This window comes from Hippichthys cyanospilos, chromosome 7, assembly GCF_059441005.1.
Source record: "Hippichthys cyanospilos isolate Australia breed blue-spotted pipefish chromosome 7, RoL_Hcya_1.0, whole genome shotgun sequence".
NCBI classification, from domain to species: Eukaryota; Metazoa; Chordata; class Actinopteri; order Syngnathiformes; family Syngnathidae; genus Hippichthys; species Hippichthys cyanospilos.
Window position 1 is genome coordinate 5,791,286 of NC_142375.1, and position 20,954 is coordinate 5,812,239.

The following is a 20,954-nucleotide window of genomic DNA, read 5'->3' on the forward strand; positions in this document are numbered from 1 at the left end:
GCAGTTTATCCCATGCCCGGAAACGGTGGCTGTCTTCAAAGAATACAATCTGCACCATCACTATGAATCCCGCCACAAACACAACTATAATAAATCCCACAAAGGGGTAGTAATATTAGGTTAAATGTTTCAATAATATTATTTATTGTCATTTTTTTCACCAGTCAAGATCCGAGAAAGGGGCGGCTCGGTGGAGCAGTGGTTAGTACGTCCGCCTTACAGTTCTGGGACCCGAGTTCAAATGTACCTCGCTCCAGCCTTCCTGTGTGGAGTTTGCATGTTCTCCTCTAGCCCATGTGGCTTCTCTCCAGGCACTCCGGCTTACTCCCATACATCAAAAACATGAATGGCAGGTGTATTGCACATACTAAGTTGTCCTTAGGTGTGATTGGGTAAATGCATGGTTGTCCGTCTGTGTGTGCCCTGCAAATGGCTGGCAAGCAGTTCAGAGTGTCCCCTGACTACTACTCGAAGTCAACTGGGATAGACACCAGCAAACCTGGCGATCCTTGTGAGGATAAGCGGCTACAGAAAACGATGGATCCCAGAAAGGGGTATTAATATTTTGTTATGTGTGCCATTCTGGAAAACAATAAATGTTCATGTTCAGGCATCTCCGTGATCGTCGCGCTTAAGGTTACAAACTGCCCCGGTCCTCCGTCTGAGATGAGAAGAGCAATGTGGCACTCGGATGAAAATGTTTGGGACCCCTGCTTTATAGGCTTCCTTTGATACAACCAGCTAAACATACCCGTGTTTGGATGCTTTTTTTTATTGACTAACTATATATACTACCATACACTTCCTTCTCAGCACCAAAGCTACACTTTAAATACTTATTGATGCGTTTTTGTCTTTTTGTTTGTTGTTTTTTTTGCTTTGCTTTAGTTTGTTTAAAGATGTTTCACCAAACGGTTCATTGTAGTATTTGGAAAAGAGCGAGTGTAAAATGAAGAGCTGACAATATTTGATCTTGGTTGTCTTTTGATGAAACGTATCACCCGACATTCGTTCCTTCGCCCGTTAGGGGGCGCCTCGAATTAAAAATGATCAGTACAGACTAACGAAGGAGAATGCTTTGTTTTTGTATGTCTGAATCCTCGACCGTGGTTTTTCTAGGCATAATCAAAGCCCTGTTTTATATTTAGATTAAATAGGTAATTCAATTCTAACACGACAAAGATAAAGACGGTTTGCTCCGTAATGCGAAGAGGTAAAGTCTTTTTTTTTATCTCACGTAAACTGTCAAGAATACTGTACTTATTAGCCACTAAGCTAAGCCGTAGTACAAAGTTAAGCTATTTTCTCGATTATTGTTGCAATGTACTGCGTACAATTAATTTAGGAGGCTGTGACTCAGTGGCTAGAGCGTGCATGCTTTTCTTAGCGAAATGTCGAATCCCGGCTCGGACTGTCCACTGTTGAAGTGCCATTGGGCAAGACATAAAACCCCGAATGGCTCCCAGTGGGCCTTGCATGGCAGCGTTCTCCCTTTACTGTAAAATGTGTTCGCGAATGAGTGAGTAATGAGCATTTATTACGCGCCATGACGTAGATTAAGCGTCGTGCACAAAACATTGCACATCCAAAGTTGGGTTGTACTTAAGTCCGAAAAATTGAGCTTGCTTGGTCCATGACGGATAGACGTATCGCTTAGATTTGACGTTAAACTGACCTTTAAATGTGGCACTAAACGAACATTCTGCATGCAAACCGTCTTTGCTAATCGTCTCTCAACTCTTTCCTTCTCTCTCAGGACGTACAAACCTTCCATGAAGAAGTTCTTTTGAAGAATGGAGCCCGTTGACTGGGAAGACACTTCTGTACGTCCGCAGAGGAATCTGTGTTCAACTTACCCGAGAGCGCTTCGTGATATGGAAGAGAACGCTCCTTATAGTTTTTACAGTAAGGGTTGGGACTCTGACGGGGAGCCGTTCGAGGATGAAGGTGCACTAGAGCTGAAAAGAAAAATGAATGAGCTCCGGGATATAGAGGTGCAAATATTACACAAGAAAGCTGCTATTCTTAGAAAGACAATTGAAATAAGCAAGAAAAAAACAACACCAGACTTGAAAGAAGCCCCTCTTCGGGACAGGGTAGATGCAATTTTGCAGCAGCAACATTCTTTCAGTTTGATGTCCAAGGTGAGAAATAATGTAAGTTATTTTATTACACTGTTTTGTTTGGACTATGGTATATATAGTTTATGATTTCCTTGAATCCAGTGCAAGACGTACTGGTCGCCAACTGACAATGCTGAATCTCCGAACCATATAACAGACCGGCTGGAGGACCATCCACTGAAGCTCCGAGTCAAAGCTTTAATGAGACGAAGGTTCTGTGGACCCAGTGAATCCATATCAAACAACTTGGTTAGTACATAACCATTTAAGTCATTGAGGATATAAGAGCATGTACAGTACTGTGTATATTGAACATGGTTTGGATGATACTAACTAAAGATCTCAGTGTAGAAGTTTTTGTGGATGGAGCTTAATTAGTAAACTAATAGTAATAGAAAGAGTTTCGCTCTCTCTCTTGCTGTCTTTGTCTCTCGCTCTCTCTCTCTTTCCCTCACTCTCCCGCTCTCACCCTCATAGTGTGCTGCCCAATATAAAGCTCAAGAAGTCCTATCACCATCCTATGAAGAATATTCAGTTAATAACTAGCCTGTGAATGTTTTAGCTTGCACTAAACTGTACTGAAATAACTCACTTTACACCACAACACTTTTTGGCACCCTGCTGCTGGGAGCGACATGGCTCAGTGGTAAAGTGGTCATCCCGCAATAAAAAGTCTGTGGTTTTGATCCCCGGGCATTGTGACCTTTTCGAAGCATCCATGAGCAAGTATCACGGAATTGAAATTACAGGTCACAAAACATACTTTTAAAATATTTTGGGGTAGATTGCCATTTTTCTACATTATAAAAACTGTTTTATTTTTAAACAACATATATAACACAGCATTGTTAAAACAACAAGAAACGACAAAAAACTTGAACTGCTGCAGCAGAGGAGGACACGTGTGATACACAATGAGAGCAACATTTGCAGCTGCTCATGAAGGCAGATGACGTGGGAGGGGAAAAAAAATATTAACTTACCGGTTTGGACAGACATGGACGGTTTGAAATAACCGTGAGTTCCAAAACCGTGATATATTGCCAATCCGGTTATCGTCCCATGCCTAATTGGCACCAATATAGAAACAGGAGCTCACAACATTCCCAGATTTCAGAATTCTACCTGATCCTCCGAATATAAGATACAATGAATTGTTGATTTACTTGACAGTTATTCACATTTTATGGACTTCCAAACCATACGAGAAGCACAAAACTGATCTGTTTTGAATTAATAAAATAGATGAAGGTTATTCTGGACCACAAAACCTATTGTGGATGAATCAGTCTTGTAAGCAGGTGGCAGAATGTTGCTCTTTGCCACTCTTGGTCTTGATTGTGTGTTTGTTTATTGAGTATTATTATTTATCGTTTGACTTTTGATTTTTGCCAGGTCCTCGATTATGAAATCCCTTCACCACCTGACACCGCACATCCTACCATTCAAAGCATTGGTTCACCAGTCCAGGAAGAGAATATCACCAACAAAGGCTTTGAGCGCTTTCTTAGTTTGCTTAACAAGGGTGTTGACATGGACCTGCTCAGTAAGATTGTTAATGATGACAGTGAAGATCTTCATTTTGGAGATCAGTCCTTCAATTGTCAGCACTCCACTGTGAGGGAGGATTCTGACCTGCCCATTAGCGGCGAGAGCCCTCAGTGCAACAGTGAACCACAGAATGGTGGGGAGAGGACAGAGCTTTCCAATAATGAACGCGTCCCCAGGGAGAGACACTCTCTGTCAGATGATGACAAGAACAGCAAAGACAAGCGAGACCATTCTATCGACTCTGATAGTGGATTCAAGTCACCCCCGGCAGTGGAAAAAAACAAGAATAAAAATGAAGAAATGATGGATTTCGATCAGCCGCATGAACAGCTTCAGAATATTCTAAAGTCTTTGGGCTTGAGCCTTGAAATGGATGACTTGACTAAACTAACAGACCGGACTCAAGAGAGGCTGTATGGAAAGAAGAATGAAAGAAAGTCAGTGACGCCCACTGCAAGGGAGCAGCGGAGTCCAGTGAGTACGAGCGGATCCTGCAAACGTGACAGGAAATCCTCTTCCTCCTCCTCGCTGACATCTTCCAGAAGCTGTAGTCGCAGTCCTTCTTACAAACAGCCATGCCCCAGCAAAGAGTCTCGGAATCGTCACAAGAAAGATTCTTTTTCTGCATGGGATGGCTCAAGAAAGAGCAGAGAGAAATTGTCACCTTTAAATATAAACCAAGATGACACTCAAGCATGGAAGTTTCATGGCGAAAACAAAGATGGCGGTAATTTGGGTGAACTACATTTTGCTCATTCCCACTGTGATCCTGCTGCTTTGTATGCTTGCCCAGATTACAGTTTGCCCCATTCCTCTAGCTACAATTCTCCCTACATCAGTGGCACCAATTCCTCTTGGCATTTGAGTGCCATTACCACTTCGCACTATCCCAGTAGTGCTCCTTACTCAATGGACGCCTACCAGTCCATCAACACTATTTCCGCAGTAAAACGTATTCGCCCCTCCGTTGAAGATACTTTTCTCATGAATCCAGACCTATCCACGAGTGAAGGTCAATTTGGCTCAATATCTGGCCATCGAAACCTGCAGGTGGTTAATATGAGGCAGCCAAGTAGTGCTCGTTTGCGACGAATGAGACGTAAGAAAAGGTCTCTCCAGTTGCTTGGGCGGTTGGAGCAAGACAAAACCGTAAGGCTAAAACCGGTAGATCAGGGTCGACATGTGCAGACGTCAAGTGCTCATAGAGAAAGCGAACGTCCCATTGGAGCAAAACACAACACGGCATTGATCAAGATGGGGAAGCCCACCTGTGGTCAGAAAGATAATTCGAAAAAACAACCGACACCAACAGAGGAGGAAATTAAGGCGAACTTGAGAAAAAAGGTGAGTATAAAGTTATTCTCAAATGTAGATGAAGTTCAGCATATTGAATCAAATAGCAAAAAACTACTAAGTTTGGAAAAATCACTGTATAAGGTGATAATCGTAAAAGTCATGTAAACGGAAGTTGACTGCCAGACCACTCAAAAGAGTTTAACTTCAAGAAAAATTACACAAATTTACTCTGAGATATTCGTGCAGTTGCAAAATTATTTGCATTAATGTTTTTTTTCTGCACACTGTTTTTTTTTTAAGCTGGAAGAATTTAACCAGATGTCAAAGAACAAATCTCATGCCCAGTCAAATCCCTATCCTGATACACAGGTAAGCAACTAACTCACTGTATTATTATATATAATGTCGCGTGCCTGTTGGAATTCAAACTACAAGTTTTGCCCTTTAAATAATCCCACTGGAGTCCAACACAATTGCCCATTTTGTAGGAGTTTCGTGATGTCAAATGAAGAAAATATTTGTTTGCTCTCTTGTACTGTATATATATTTTTAATGAATATCAATGTATATAAAAGCATTACCCAATGTATTCAACAAGTACTGCACAAAGCTGAGGTCACAGCTTTAGCGTACACTTCCAGACAATTGATTATATCAGGAGGGCAACAAACCTTTCAGTTTGGGTTTGAAATACAGTTTGTCTTTTGGACAATAGTCCTGGGACTTTCTTTCCACATTGTATACATCTACAGTAGATTGACTAAAGATGCATTATTATAGAAATGAAACATTATCTTTTTATTCACTTCTCAGAATATAACAAAGTTACATTGTTGGGACTTAATAATAATCATCTAGATTGGACAGAAAATCACACATTTTAATTGATTTAGTTTTCCCTTTTTTGTGTTTCCAGATGTATGACATTGGACTGTGAATCCTGATCCATCGGTGGGATGTGATGTCAACATTCAGTTTTTTTTTTATTATTTGTCCTTAATGTCTTACTTCATAACAAGTGATTCCTAATAAAGTGTTATACTTTGCAGTAAATACAGTAATCCCACCCAAGGCAGATTATGACTCGCATCAGAAATTTGCTAGATGAGTAATCCTTTACACCAATTAAAGCGCCAGGTTCCAGGCTCCAACCAACGAAATGATCAACATTAAAATACAGTAGCTAAATAGGTTGGAGTGGGAATCAAAACAGAGGCAGAGGTTTTATTTAGGAAAAGCGCTTTTAATTTGTTAGCCACTGTGACATGATGCACACTTTTAACATTAACACCATGCGTAAAGGCAGCAAAAAACTATACTTAAGAAATGAAATAAAATTAATTGCTCCTTAGAATTGAAAATTGTACGCAAATGTGATGATGAATATTCCCATGTTATTGAAAGTGAATTGGATTTGATCCTATAGGTTAAATAACACTGAACAATATTTAACTTTACTGCAGCAGAAAAAAAACAACTATTATGCACAAATGGAGCCTTTAATTCAATCATGATTTTGTGTATCATGGAATCATGGCATCACTTTGAGAAACACTGAGTGAGATGATTGTGTACAGCTGAGGTGGCGAACTCCTGTCCTCGAGGGCCACTATCCTGCATGTTTTCAAACAATCTCTCAAACACAACTGATTCAAATGATTCGGATCATTTTCAAGCTCAGGGAGAGCTAGCTAATAAGCTTATCATTTCAATCAGGTATGTTGTGGGTAGAATACCGGAAAACATGCAGGATACCAGGACTGAAGTTTGACACCTACGGTGTACACCCTCTAACCCTCGCAAAATTTGGTTTAAGAAGAGTTGGGAATGACCCACTACTTAAAAAAAAAAAAAAAAACAGAAGACTGATATATCATAAAAACAGAAGACTAACAACTGCAAAAGAAACTCTTTTAACTCTTTCAGTGACAAGCGTTATTAGAAAAGACAACCAACCGCTCTAGAGTGCCTCGTCCATTTAGCATTTTCACTCATCTTTCAAGGACGACAGAATATCGTGTGCCATGTCTATGTAAACATGGGTGGTATCATATGAAAAATAGATTTCCAATCCTTACTTAAAATTACAAGTATGTAATTTGTGTTATATGTATGAAAACAACTGCCATCCAATGATCACAGTTATCGCTACAGTGCTCACTTTACCGACCCTCATCTCCCCTCCATAAAAAATGTATTTGATGAGAATTATTTATTATTTTTATGACGATTTTAAAAGACGAGAATTTCCGTCCATGGCACTGAAAGAGTTAAAATTCTATTATCAGGTGGTCTACTTACATTAGGGGTACCGGTGACTTATATAATATGATCGTTGTCATGTTTGAAGTAGTGTGGTCACAAAGAGTAAAATAATAAAATTGACTTGACTTTCCCTTTTAACTGACCTGGGTTCAATTTTTGACTACTTCAGTTGGCAAAAAACAATTGGAACTAAATGATTGGCAAAATGCTAGTTTAAAGTAAACGGAAGTTCAATATAGTTACGCAAAGTCATTTACAAAGTACGCCGACAGTACAAAGACAACGCTTAAAAGGGTGTTTGAAGCAAAACTAATGCAATTTAATGACTTATCATCACTAAAAGTATAAATAAATGTGATCAACTACATTGATGGTATAGAAGTTGAACAATATTGGTACTAATAAAACATTGCGACTGTTATGCAACACGATACTTTCGTTGGGTTGTTACAACTTCACCTGTCCTCTTAATAGGGATTTGTTAGAGTTCATCTTTCTCTTCTCCTTGGCAGTAGCATGATGCTCTCTGGCTGTTCATGTAGGGTCTGCAGCCCAGAGTCCACACGGTGTTGAAAAGCGTGTCTGCCACTGTTTCACATGCTGATGAGAGAACGTGACAAGAGTTAGAGACTATTCAGCCGTCATACTTTGAAGAGAAGTCATTTCCTACAATGCGTAAGAGTGGACCTGTAATATACAGCGAGGTGAGAATCGGATATATGAGGAAATGTGGAGAGTAGGTCTGCATGATTATGGCCAAAATTATCACTTTTTTTTGTGAATATTGAAATCATGATTATTAATCGCGATTATTGATCATATTTGGTCAAACATGTCTACTGCCATTTTTGTAAACGAGCAGTATATCAACAATGATTCGAGACTTGATACTTATGAATAATAATGATAAACTAAAATGGATAGAGTAAAGAATTAAAACAAATGCCACCTAGGGCAACACAGCTAACTTACTTGCTGAGTCCAAACCAATTCATTATTGCCCTTTTTTTTTAAACAATCAGTATATAAACAAGGCTTCAAGGCTTGATACTAAAATAATAACTAAAATGAATAAAGAAATAACAATTAATGGCAAAAATGTGGCACACTTGTTGAGTGCAAAGCAATGAACAAAATGAAGCCAACGTCGAACCAAGCACATAAGTCACTTTAAGCAAAATTTGATCAATTACCAGTCAAAAAGTCATTTTCGGTCAATTCAAACCAAATGTATTCAAATTTTTCTGATTTTTCAAAATGAGTCTCAATTGACAGCTAGCACTGTAAATAGTAGGAATCAGGTGAGAAAACACTATTTCACACTGGTAAATAATATAAGTTAATTAAAGCAGAGGCTTTTGTCATATAAACATGTGGGGAAACATTGCCACCTGGTGGTAGGATGATAAAATACTGTACTTTATTTGACATGGAGTGTAGCTGGCTTTTTAAATGTTAATATCGCCGAGGATCATCATAATGAATCGTGGCAGCCAATATCGTGACCGTGACTAAAATGTGATTAATTGTACAGCCCTAGAGGAGAGGGAGGATATCAACCTTCAACTTTGGACACAAAACCAAGGCTCTTCTTGAGGTCAGTGCAGATACTGTGGAGGCACCAGCGGAACTTGGAGTCGCAGCGGTACTTGTTTGAGCCGCAGGTGTCATAACACATATCCAGCTGGTTGCAGCATTTGGTCATGGCGGGGATTCCTATATCCATCTGAGACACAACAAATGGTTACCGTGATCACAAACCATGGATCGTAAGGTAAATAATTGGTCTTAAACATCCAAACGGATTTCATCATTACAGTCAGAAGTTTGACTTTGAAGCCATTAGATAGGGGTGTATAAAACTTTTAAGCATTTTGTTTAAGAATTGTTGATGCATGTCCCAAGCAAAATAGTTCTTCAGTCTCTTTTGGAGCAAGGAATAAGATGGTGATGGGGAGGATGTTGAAAATGTTCAAAAGTATTTGACCCCTTTTTAGTTTTTCTGATGCTTAAAACTTTTCATACACCCTTCGTATATAGCCTACCACAAAAACTACACAACAGTTCAAATTATGCACATGACATGTTTTTATAATTTTAGTTCTCCATGCAGGGACTTAAGAGAAAATTTAAAATTTTAAACAGACCTGCCAGTGTTTTTTTTTTTTTTTATGCTAAAATGCACAAGTGTTCTCTATTATATATAGTGGTGCTTTACATTTTTATATGTTGGAAAGAAGTGAACAGTGTAGCATTTATGAAATTAGGTTGTAATCAAAACCTATTCCATTCAAAACATTTTGCTTTTTATTCTGCTTCTCTTGCGGGGTTATTAGACACAGAGAGGTAACCGCAGTACATCAATGTTATATGTGGTAATATTGTTCCATTTAGGAAGATTTGCATTACTGTTTCCAATTCTGAAAACATAATTTGAACACTAGGCTGAACGGCAAAGCGAGAGCGGTTTGCCATGTTTTGCACTCATTGCCTTAAATGTTTTGAAGTGCATACCCCCTCAGGAATGGGAAGGCCAAAGAAGTACGAGCTGCAGCCATCGGGCTCAGGCATCTGGTAGCCAGGACGTGGAATTGGGGCATTACCTTGAGAGGATAACAAGTAAACTCATGGACAAAAAGTTTCACTTTACCAAACACACTTTGAGAAATCAGATGTCACCACATGAAATCTATTTGCTATCAGCTAAGGTCACAGTCCATTTTGTGACCCTCCTCGATGATAACAACATTGATAATTCTCAGGAATTTACCGTATCAGGCCCTGTGAAATGGTGGTGGATGTTTTAAATGACAAAAAATTCTTTCTGTATTGAGGTTTCCATCTGGTCAACATGAACAAAAGGCATACCCCCCCCCCCTCCCACCCCCCCATTTGAATGCTAATAATAAAATATTTTACATTTGAAAACTTGAAAATTTAAGTAACGCTGGATCACGAAAAGTATATTCATCCAATTTAATTCTGTTTTACCGTATCGGCAGCGGTATTGGCAGAGTCCATCCCGTCCGCCCATGAACTCCAGAATCGAATCAAAGTAACCACTGGCAGCCTCAAAACCGCCTCTCAGAGAGTTCAGGCCCCACTCTGTGTTGTCGTCTTCCACATTGGATGCCGGAGGTGGAGGCGACGCCGCTGTGACCGTTTCCTCGGTTTCTTCGCTCACAGCGCTGCCAAGCAACAGGAGCAGGAGGGGAGTAATGAGGGCCCAGCGGGTCATCCTGCACCTCATACAGTTCAGCTCAAACTAAGCTCGCGAGCTGGTTCAGCGGCGACCTGAACTTTGACCATGTTGACGTCAGGCAACCTCTCATGTGGAGGAACAAAGTCCATGGTCTGTCTTGATGAACTTGTAATCGCCCTTTATGATTAATGCCACTCAAGCATACCCCAAAGTCACATTTTTCTTTCTTTACTTTTTTTTTCTTTTTTGATCTTGTCCCATTTAGTATGTCAAACAGACTTTTTTTTGGGGGGGGGGGGGGGGTGCTTCTGTTTTGTTTAATGTACACTGAGTTCTCATCTTTCTATATGCTTCCAATCTGAAAGTGATTTTGAGATAGACTTTTTCTTGCACTGAGTTAATTTAGCCACCAGGATAATTTGCAGATGTGTAAGTGATTACTCTGCTGGCCTAACATAACCTGAATTCATTATCATAATAAGCTATTAGCTAACCTGTTCCGATTTGGCCTTATTTCTGACTGGGCTACCAGGGGCGTGAGCTGACCCTGGCAAACTGTTCTGCTGTGTATGCCTTTTTTTATGCAAAGGATTAATTCGGTGTTTGGAGCTACAATGGATTTGCAAACTTCAATTGTTTCACCAAGGCAGCAACGAGACACCAAAACCACAGCTGGACACACACGCTACGGTGCTTTTAAAAACTAATGGGGACACTCGAGTGGATATATAGTATTGTACATCTCAGTTCGAAGGTAAAGAGAGCTCCTCAATGTGCTACGGTGCTTTAAAAAAAACTTTTGGAACACCCGAGTGATTATGTACATCTCAGTGCCAAGAGAAAGAGAGAGATAATGAAAAGGTGAAGAAAATCTGGGGATGTTGAAAAGACTGATCGATTGTTACCGCCATTTGTTTTGGTGAGTGCAAACCTTTTCTGTATTTGTTTCATTTTTAATATCTTTGTGTTATTTATTTCATTCATATTCAATTAATTGTAAAGAAATCAAATGATGAACTTCTTATATTAAACTGCGATTTGTAATTTGGACTTCATAAAATTTCATGGATATTTATTTTAAATTATTAATTTTGACAGCATCGCATCATATAATGACAACTTTTAATGCCTGATGCGGGTTTATTGACGTTCAAAAGCTCCTGTGTGTGTGTGTGTGTGTGTGTGTGTGTGTGTGTGTGTGTGTGTGTGTGTGCGTGTGTGTGTGTGCGTGTGTGTGTGTGCGTGTGTGTGTGTGCGTGTGTGTGTGTAAGTATATATGGTTATCTGTGGCTAGTTGTGAACTATAAAAGGAAATTGGAAAATTCCAAGGGACAGCGAACGCAACAAAGCTTTGTGACGCAATATTTACGGGACACGACCACATTGGAACAGTAGCGTAACGTTGAGTACGTTTTGTTAATTTTTTGGAGGTTTGCTGTCATGTCTTTGACTAACCTCTTTGCGAGTCTCTCCGACAGTGGTGCGAAAATGAATGATGCGCGGTCTCTTACAGTCAGGTAGTGGCTGCTTTATTTGTATTTTAAGCCTGCCTCAGTATACGCAAAATGGCAAAGTTTGGCCAATGTGACTGTATCCATTTGTTCTTAGAAACGACATTGGCAAGGTTGAAAGATCTACTGCAGGCAAAAAGAGGTCGAGCACGGGCGAGCCACCTGGTCCCCATGTGAAGGTATGTGACAGCTGTTTAAATCCTGCTGAGCATGCTCACATATTGCCTTCAACGCAACATCTCAATTTCCTTTTTGGTAATATTGGCAACAGTTTGTTTTTTTCACTTAAGAAGACGTAACTCACGGCATTGGGAAACGTATTAGATGGCACGATTTTGGGTCAATTACTTTGTTAAATTAGTGTTTTGGCCTCACTACATTTCAACCACATTAGTACATTAGTACATTTTCGTATTCACTATTACACTTACGACAAACACGCTAATATTAAAAAAGAAATAAATGTATAATTTGTTTTGAATGCACCCTTGGTTAAATGTCACAAATAATAAACGTCATGCTTGGAATCCCATTTTTTAAAAGCTAGTTAACCTTTCAGACTGTAATAGTAGTGATGCATCTTTAATCAAGAGTCCCATCTAGAGGACGACTAAGAATCAATAAAGGAACTTTAATTTCCTATGACTTAAAAATAGTAAGGACAATCAAGAGACGAGTACTAATTTTTAATGGTAGTTTGATGCAAACGTAATTTTGACACGAGTTCATTAACATATAGAGGTGAAAAACATGAAGAATGATAGCTTCTATGAAGAACAACTTTATTCAATAACCAAATAAAATCAATTGTGAACTAAAAGAAAAGTCAGGTCTGAAATGTTCTTTGTAGTAGTACTATGTTATATGCAACCCCACTCATCCAAACAATGTTTTATGAAAACTGAATTTCCCGGCACGTGAAATAAGCATCACAATTTATGCATTTTTATCCATATGAGGGCAACTATTTAGTCGGTTGCTATCAAATGAAAATGACTTCACAGTGCCCAAGGGCTCATCTAATCACATGACCAAACCTGGAAAAAAGATGAACGGAGCTGGTTGTTAGCTGAGCCTTTCGACACTAATTAACAACAGGTGGCTTTTTCTGCTTAATTCATATTCCATAGATGCAATATTAATCAGAATGCAGCGTTTACATGAATTCCATTTTTGTAAAGTGAATTCCCAACTTGACTTTCCCTTTAGTTCACAAGTGATTATTTTTGCTTATTGAATAAAGTTCCTGACAGGTTTTTTTTTTTTTATTTCAACCAGAGGCAGCGTAACTGGACACAGTCAAGCGGGCTTGGTTACAGGCCCGAAACATGTTTCCAAGGTGACAATTCCAAGACTTTCGACTATCAAAAACTAATCACTGAACACGAGAATAAAAGGGCTGGCCTCACCAAGCGGGAAGCATTTAACTGCGCCGATAAGGCCCATAACAGTGACCAAAAATATAAAGCAAACCACAGTGTGAACCGGCAGCAGAGAAAACCGACCAAGCGACGGAAAGGTCGACAACATGAGGAAGGACGGCCTCAAAACCGAAGGGGAAACCATCAGACAAAAGTTTCAAGAAATCCCAAAGGCAGAACTCTTCACAGAAATCAGATGCGGAACAGGATTAAGACTCCGGTGAGAGCTGTGATTGCAATCAATGAAAGTGGCTTAAGTTTGGCTTGACCGTTTACTGTTTCAAGTTCTACTGACCTTCTTATCACTATTCCTCTTCTTAGTCCGTCAAGTTTTTTTCTGAAGAGTTCAAGGAGAAAAATATTGTGGTCATCGATGAACAAATGGTTTGCAGACATTTCCTTCATGGAAGTTGTTTGAAGGTGGGTGACATTTGTGCTGCTTAGTAGAAAAGTGACATCCAACAAAGCTTGATGTATTGCTGTTTTCCCCTTCCTTTTCCTGCAGGGCGACAGCTGTCAAATGCAACACATTGAAGCTCGTAACGATCTCATCAAAGTGCATTGCAAGTATTACCTCCAAGGAGCCTGTATGAAAGGGGAAAAATGTCCGTTTATGCACAATATCCTTTTTGTAGCCAAAATGTCTATGTGGATTCTACTACAAGTAAAACATGTTCGATAACCTGTCACCCGGCCGAGGCAGCCAGGCTTTGCGGTAAAGTTTTGATCCACGTTTGGGTCGAACCTGAAATGTTTCAGTTGATTCCTTAACCGATGTGCACAGTCCTTCCCCTGCAAATTTTTCCACAAAAAAGGAAACTGCTCAAAAGGAGAGGACTGTAGGTTTTCTCATGAGCCTCTTAATGACATCACCCTGAAATTGTTAAATGAGGTGTGTACATGCATGGCAGGTGTATAGGACATACTAAATTGTCCTTGGGTGCGCGAATGGTGGTTCATATGTGTGTGTGTATGCACTGCAATTGGCTGACAACCAGTTCATGGTGTCCTCGCCTATTGCCCGGTCAGCTGGGATCGGCGGCAACAAGCTTGCGACCCTTCTGAGGATAAGCGGCTCTGGAAAATGGATGGATGGATGAATGAGTAAATTTAGTTCTTCACATTTTGATCACATTTGATAACTCAATTCCAAGAAAACCTTTGAGTCACTCATTAAATAGTCATGTTTTTTTTAATCTAGGTCATGACAGTGGAAAAAGCACATGATGCTTTACATCTTTATTGGAAACATGAAATTTTACTTTAATCAAATCCAGAGTCAGTCTCCCCAGAGTCCAATTGATATGAGACAGATAATTGGTTACCCTAATATAAATACACATTTTGTATTTGCTCATTAAACATTACCTGCTGTACACCATGCTTCACACAAAAAATGTAATCAGAATATTTACACCCATGCATCCTTCCACTCATTTCCTTAACAGCTTGTCCTAAGAATTATTCACTTTTATAAAGGTGGAATGGGCAATAAATGTCTAGCCTAACGTTTAAATGTCTTACCAGTCCAAATTAAAACAACGAGGCAACTCCTCCTTTCAGGGGTGGCCTGTAAAGTTGTGGCAAGAGTTCTGACCGAGGTGAAGAAAAATACATTAGACATTAAGGTCTCTGTTGACAAATATACAGCAAGTAAAACATTACACATGAATTAATTTTTTTTTAGGAGAACACTTTATCAATTGTCTTTATTTTAATGAATGTCAGATCACATTATATGACCAATATGTGCTGAAATTTCAAAAGGTACACACATTGTCTGGAAATGATGTGTGCTCCATCTACTGCAAATTTTTTCTCCACAGGCAATGGAATTGGAAATTGAGTTTGCTACGAAAACCAAGCAGTCTGCTGTTAATCCCGTGACAGTAGTTGAGCCAGAGTCCACACAAGTTTTCAATCACCCCGAAATACCTCAAGAAGCAAATACAGGGTCTGATAAATTAGTTGAGCACTTCAGGTATGTGTTTACACTCAGTAATACTTATCTAGATGAAGAATTTAACCTTTCATAAATTCACAGCTGAAACCACTCTTTTTTTTTCAGGTTTAACTTTTATAACAGCGCCGAGCCAAATGCCAAATGTGCTGCAGAAGTAGAGGATGTCACAGAAGAAGATGCACAGCCGCAAGACGCAACTTGCCAGTCTCCAAACAACCTCTGCCCTGAGTCACCTGTTTTATATTCTGTTGAAGCGGTGCTAGGAACTCAGCTATCCAGTGTCTTCAAAAAGCCTATAAGTCAAATTCCAACCAGCTCTGTCCCATCAAACCAACGCAAAGCTCCTTATTCTGTAGACGTTGTCCTCGGGGCTTCAAAATCTATAGACCGCTCTACTTTGGGCCACTCATGGGCCACACCAACGCCACAGGTCATATCTCATGCTCCAGGAGATGAACGGTGTTCAGCAGGACAAAATGATGAAGCCTCAGATTTATCATGTACACAAAGTGAAGCTAACATGGTGTTAGGGGAAACTTGGGACAAGACGGCAGCCCTCCAAACGGCTCAAAACATTCACTGTGACGACATACCAGCGCTTGCATCTACTCTGAAAATCACCCAAGCAGAAAAGTCCAAGGAGTACATAACAGGGCCCATCAAACATGGGACATCTCGCCATTGTTTTAGAAAGGAAGAACTCACCCATCAAACGGCAGTCGCATCACCCTCTGTTGATGGTGCTCAACCTCAGAAGTTGTGCGATGGGGCGTTTCAAAAGCTTTTCTCAACCCCTCTGCACCGGATTTCTCCTCCAAAACGCTCGCCACCCTTCACGTCCCGTCAGTTGCATCTAAAAAATAATTTCCATCCTAGTGCTTCAGCTCACAGTTCCACACATTTAAAAGAGTGTGTTTCTGTTCCTGCCGCGTTTGTTAAGCAATCTTTTGAAAGTGGTGCGTGTGAGAATCACCTTTCAAGGCAGAGAAAAACTGATTGTAATAAAACCTTGAAAATGCCATTTAAAGACCTTTTTGCGGGGAGCATCAGCGATCAGCGCTCAACAACCTCATCCATCTCCCATCACATTACTCATTCTGTCCCTGCTAAGTCAGCTAACGTCAAATGCCAAGATTCTTCCATTAGAAGGCCCGCTGAACCACGTAAGGCTCGTGCAAGTTCTCTGCGCAACCTTTTTGCCTCCCATCTTAGTGAACTTGAGGCTCCTCATGCTGTCCCCTCACCACCGTGCTCTCAGCCTGGAGATATAGCGGCTCCTTTGGCAGAAGCCGCCCTTGGAGAAGCTCCTTTCCCAAACCCAGCCCAACAAGCAGCATCATCTACGGAAAGTGACGGATTAGTTGATCGGAAGCACAAGGAGAATCAGGACACACCCTCGAGCTCATGTATATCGGCAACCTGTCAGCAACTACCCGTCACGCCTCTTTTGATTGGTAAGAAGGCTCAATGCCTATGAAACCCATTATGATGAGTTCTGATATTTCCTTTTCATTCTCTAGATTCTTCATCGACTGCCGCTTCCAATTCAGTCCTTAAAACGCTCTTCCTGTCCTTGAGCCCGTATCAGCAAGACCTACAGTAATTATAAAACTGAACAAGTTACCGCAGCGATGTTGAGTTTGATGTGGTACAAAAGACTTGAGTGCTTGTCAGGACATCCATATCTTGGTGGTGTCACGGCCTTGTTTTCAATGTCTTCTCCCGTCGCACCCGATTTAAATGATCATCTCAACAGCAAGCTCTGTGGAAGCCTGGTAACGATGTTGATTATTTGACTCCGGTGTGGTGAAAGTGAAGAGAGAAAAGTCCAGGATACGGCTCTTCAGAGTTCCCTCCTCCTGACTTTGCGTTTGTTTCGACCAAGTGACTGTTAGCAGAATGTGATGAATTAATTTCCAACTGTGATGTTTTAAACTTGATTTGTTCAAATCGATTGAACAGATACATTTGTACAGTAGTATGTTTTTCTTTTAAACAGTTACATCAAGCTGTCTTGACCGGTGTGTTAGGGTTTTATATCTAGACAAACGACAATAGCACTTGTTGGAAATTTTAAAGGGAGCGGGTCCACATCACGGCAAAGCAGACATTCTTATTCACCCACTTCCACTAAATGGAAATATTTAATGCCATTGTTTTTCCAATTTGCCTACTGTGAGGCCTTGTTATGTGGTGGCCACTTGATCAATGTAGAATGTGTCCTTACCAGCTTCGGGAAGTCCTCATTTTATTTAGTTTGACCCTCATAACAATGGATTGTTGAATAAGTATTTTCTGGAGGGGCCTCACATGTCCTGGAAGTCAAGGGACTCATTATTCTAGGTACAGTAATTTATTGTTTGACTATACTGTATTAGAAATGTTGTACAGCATCTGTTTTTTTTATTTGTATTTTTATTTTGAGTAGACTTTCCCAAATGAATTACAATTGACTGTGTTTGTCGTGTATCGAGCCATCCAGCCATCCATTTTACATAGCGCATTTCCTGTTCAATGTCTTAAGAAAGTGTAACCTTCTCTCAGATGACCATTGAGTGGCAAATGAACACACGTTTCGTGCACTGAAATGAACAGGGCACGCAAAGGAGTGACCCATTTTTGTTTGTTTTTAATTTGGTACGGTGTTTTTATAGGTTGCACAATTGTGCCGGTATAGAGGTTAGACCGCATGTCTTCGGTTTCTTCCCACTGCTGCATTTTAATTTCATAAAAATGCTTGATAATATGTGAACTTACCTTAACACATTGAAATATTACATAAGATTACAAGGTTAGCGAAACGGGGCCACCAATGTATTCGTTTTTGTTGGAAAAACATTTGAAACATGAAACAGATTATAAACATGAAACAGATTATAAACAAGTTAAAATATAGGTTAGTGTGGGGGGGGGGCGTCAAAGTGTCTGATATGGGCGAAGAAAATGCTAATCCTTACTTTATTGCATTCACTTTTCACATGCCATGGGGTCATCCACTATTTGACAAGGACTGTTTTACCAATTTTACACAGTTGTACATAAACTGTACTATAATTTTGTCAGACTCTTTGCAATACGTGGACCTGTTTAGCACTATCTCCTTTTCCCCAGCAGGTGGCAAGATTTATCTGAAAATTGATGACTTGCGATTTTATTCCTTTTGCCCCAGGAACACACGAAATAAGAAAAACATGTTCACAAACGTGAAGCTACGCGATTTCACTGATTGAGGCCATACTACTGTACATTTCCGTACCATCTGTTTGCTTTCTAGTACTGTTTGCAGAAAGGGCTCGCCCAACAAAAGATTCATCAGATGTAGTTTTTGTATGCGCTGTGGTCGTTGGAAGTCACTAACTTGACGCCCATGATTTTTGCACACGGCATTATTTGACACAGGCAGTTGGTTTCCTTTAAACGCTAGGCGACGTGACTTTATACTGCGGCTTTATTTGCCTTAACGGTGACCTCATGAGCAGTGCTAAATCGTTACGTCGAGGGGGAGATCAGCTGCAAGTCGCCCACCTGGTGGCAGCAGAAATTCTGCTTCCTTATTAATTCAAGGTCTGATCATTCTGACACGCGTTAGCATCAGATGTGCATGTCAAGATTTGTTATATAATTTTGCTGTTCGAAATTCAACAGATGCTCAGGTACCTGGGAAATAATGTATTAAAATATTGCCGAATAAATATTTTTCAATGAGCGAAGTTATTCGTTTGAAAATATTTCAAACAATTTTAGTTTTCCTCTAATTGTAACAAGTTTCAAGTATGTGATTCTGTTGCTCCAAAAGTTACATTGCTTGGAGCCGTAGTTGTATTTAACTTTGTAGCTTGAATATTCTGTGAAGCAAAAGACAAATATAACATCATAGGACTTGTTCTAAACGAATAATTATCAATTTCTAGTAAAAGGTGCCGATAGCAGATGTCCAGGTCAAGATGGAAAGAGATGTCCAGGAGAACGAAAGGTAATCCATGTATATAAACATGTCAAAATGTGTGTGTATGCTCGCCCAGAGTGCGTGATTTGATAACAATGTAGTAATGGTGTAATAATACAAGGTTAAAAATGAATACATCCATCATCTTAACTGCTTCTCATCATGAGTGTTGCGAGCATATTGTAGCCTATCCCGGCTGTCTTACCATCCATGGTTGTTATTGTTATTTCTGTGATTATAAAATAAGTGCGCACTTCGACAGACTCTGCGTAAAAGAGTCAGTGAACAATGAGCCTCCGGAGCCCCAAACACTCCCCAAAACCTCAGAAGTAGAGAGCAGCTCAACAAAGGAAGATGATCTCCTTAAGAATTATGACTCACTAGTACAACTGTTTCAACAGGTCTGGACTTAAATGTTCATCATTTGGATTCGGCTTTAACTTGCCAAAAATATCCAGAATTTGATTTTAAAAAATACATTTGCTTTGTTAACATGTATTCATATATAAATGTTGATTGCCTGTCAGATATATCAACACTGCAATGTATTGTTTCCTGTTCAGTCTTAAGTAAACCTGCCAAAGAGGTATTTATTTATTTATTTATTTATTTATATCAAGTGCACTGGACCAAAATACTTAGAGGGGGTCATACTGTTCTACATGCACAAATTCCTCTGAATGTGTTTCATTTTACTCATGGAATGTGGTGTTTTTTTTTCTCAATAGGAGCGCTTGCAAGCCATGGAAATGTGGCAGAAAGCAGCACAAGACGAGGAAAAATTCCAGGAGCTCTATGACAAGGCTTTCACTGATGGACAGCAGGCAGATGCCATGACACAAAAGCTCAAGGTTTAGCATTATGCTTGACATGCAGCACATCTATTTTAGAAAATGAGGGCCAGTGGCATGGTGACCATCAAGATCCATAAGCTAGCTGCTGTGAAAAAGTCTGACTACCAGCTGTGTCTTTGTTTACTATAAAAGTAGTCACTCCCACCATGGGGACAACGGACAGTTGTCTGGATAAACCTTTTTTTTTAATTTAGGAAAAAAGGGTAGTTTTGAAATACATTTTGAGTATTCATGTATTCTAATGTGTACAATTGTGACACTTAGCTACTATTGAAGACCTGACACTCATTTATTTGGGATGAAATGTCAATCAATCTTGAGCAATGAAAAGATGATCATGATTATCATTGTAAAGTCTCCTTCCCCAATAATACAAGGTGTGCATGTTTGTAAGTCCTCCATTGTTATTGTGTTATTACCATAACTGAAAAAAGTCCAAACAATTTGTTTAATATAGGATCATTTAGAAATTCCAGAACAGAAAATTCATGCACACTACCGCCAGTATGTATTGAAGCTTTTCATTTACTATATACTAATTTTCAAGTTTTTTTTTTTATAAGAAATGAATCCCTTGTCTACGTTGTCAGAGGTAACTTTCAGTGGCCAGGGACATTAGCTGTGTCAAAATGTTTAACAAAACACAGTTACCAACCTATATCCAAATTGACTGAATAATTTTTCCAATTTTTTGAATTCTGTCAGGAACATTTCAGCGAGACTTCATGTGAAGTGATTTTACTGTATAGTAATGCTTCAAAAAATAAATCCCAAGAATAAAAGCAAGCATGACCAGACTAAATTCTCTGTACCCATCTGTGG

At 39.7% G+C, this 20,954-nt stretch overlaps 4 protein-coding genes across 16 annotated transcripts in view; 3 read left to right on the plus strand and 1 right to left on the minus strand.

Annotated features, from left to right (window-relative positions):
- The first annotated feature begins 240 nt into the window (after positions 1–240).
- On the plus strand, positions 241–7,373 carry LOC148420792 (uncharacterized). Of its 3 annotated transcripts, none has more exons than XM_088419244.1 (6): positions 241–554; positions 1,757–2,156; positions 2,226–2,372; positions 3,519–5,018; positions 5,271–5,339; positions 5,887–7,373. In XM_088419244.1, the coding sequence occupies exons 2-6, from the start codon at positions 1,794–1,796 to the stop codon at positions 5,905–5,907; spliced, it is 2,100 nt and encodes a 699-aa protein (XP_088275370.1). In that variant the 5' UTR covers positions 241–554; positions 1,757–1,793; the 3' UTR covers positions 5,908–7,373. The 3 variants fall into 3 exon arrangements, with proteins under 3 accessions (XP_088275370.1, XP_088275369.1, XP_088275372.1); XM_088419243.1 differs by lacking the exon at positions 241–554 and adding an exon at positions 597–1,213; XM_088419246.1 differs by lacking the exon at positions 241–554 and adding an exon at positions 600–1,213 and having other exon boundaries at positions 1,757–2,144.
- Positions 6,798–10,561, minus strand: LOC148420793 (group XIIB secretory phospholipase A2-like protein). Its single transcript, XM_088419247.1, has 4 exons — positions 10,227–10,561; positions 9,750–9,838; positions 8,796–8,961; positions 6,798–7,835 (listed from the first exon to the last, which is right to left on the minus strand). Exons 1-4 carry the CDS (start codon positions 10,483–10,485, stop codon positions 7,717–7,719), a joined length of 633 nt encoding a protein of 210 aa, XP_088275373.1. The 5' UTR covers positions 10,486–10,561; the 3' UTR covers positions 6,798–7,716.
- Positions 10,562–11,801: 1,240 nt separating this feature from the next.
- LOC148420794 (uncharacterized) lies at positions 11,802–17,937 on the plus strand. Its single transcript, XM_088418942.1, has 9 exons — positions 11,802–11,954; positions 12,046–12,127; positions 13,227–13,589; positions 13,691–13,789; positions 13,875–13,989; positions 14,152–14,261; positions 15,196–15,350; positions 15,438–16,786; positions 16,853–17,937. Exons 1-9 carry the CDS (start codon positions 11,878–11,880, stop codon positions 16,933–16,935), a joined length of 2,433 nt encoding a protein of 810 aa, XP_088275068.1. The 5' UTR covers positions 11,802–11,877; the 3' UTR covers positions 16,936–17,937.
- Positions 17,938–18,278: 341 nt separating this feature from the next.
- The window catches only part of LOC148420795 (sodium channel and clathrin linker 1-like), a 39,128-nt gene continuing 36,452 nt past the window's right edge, over positions 18,279–20,954 (plus strand). For 6 of the 11 annotated variants that reach the window (XM_088418946.1, XM_088418945.1, XM_088418944.1 and 3 more), the window contains exons 1-4: positions 18,279–18,985; positions 19,244–19,305; positions 19,541–19,679; positions 20,007–20,129. In XM_088418946.1, coding sequence (XP_088275072.1) covers positions 19,277–19,305; positions 19,541–19,679; positions 20,007–20,129 — 291 coding nt within the window. In that variant the 5' untranslated portion in view covers positions 18,279–18,985; positions 19,244–19,276. Of the gene's footprint in view, positions 18,986–19,243; positions 19,306–19,540; positions 19,680–19,706; positions 19,865–20,006; positions 20,130–20,954 lie in introns of those variants that run through there. The other 5 variants (XM_088418947.1, XM_088418954.1, XM_088418955.1 and 2 more) reach the window with 5 other exon arrangements.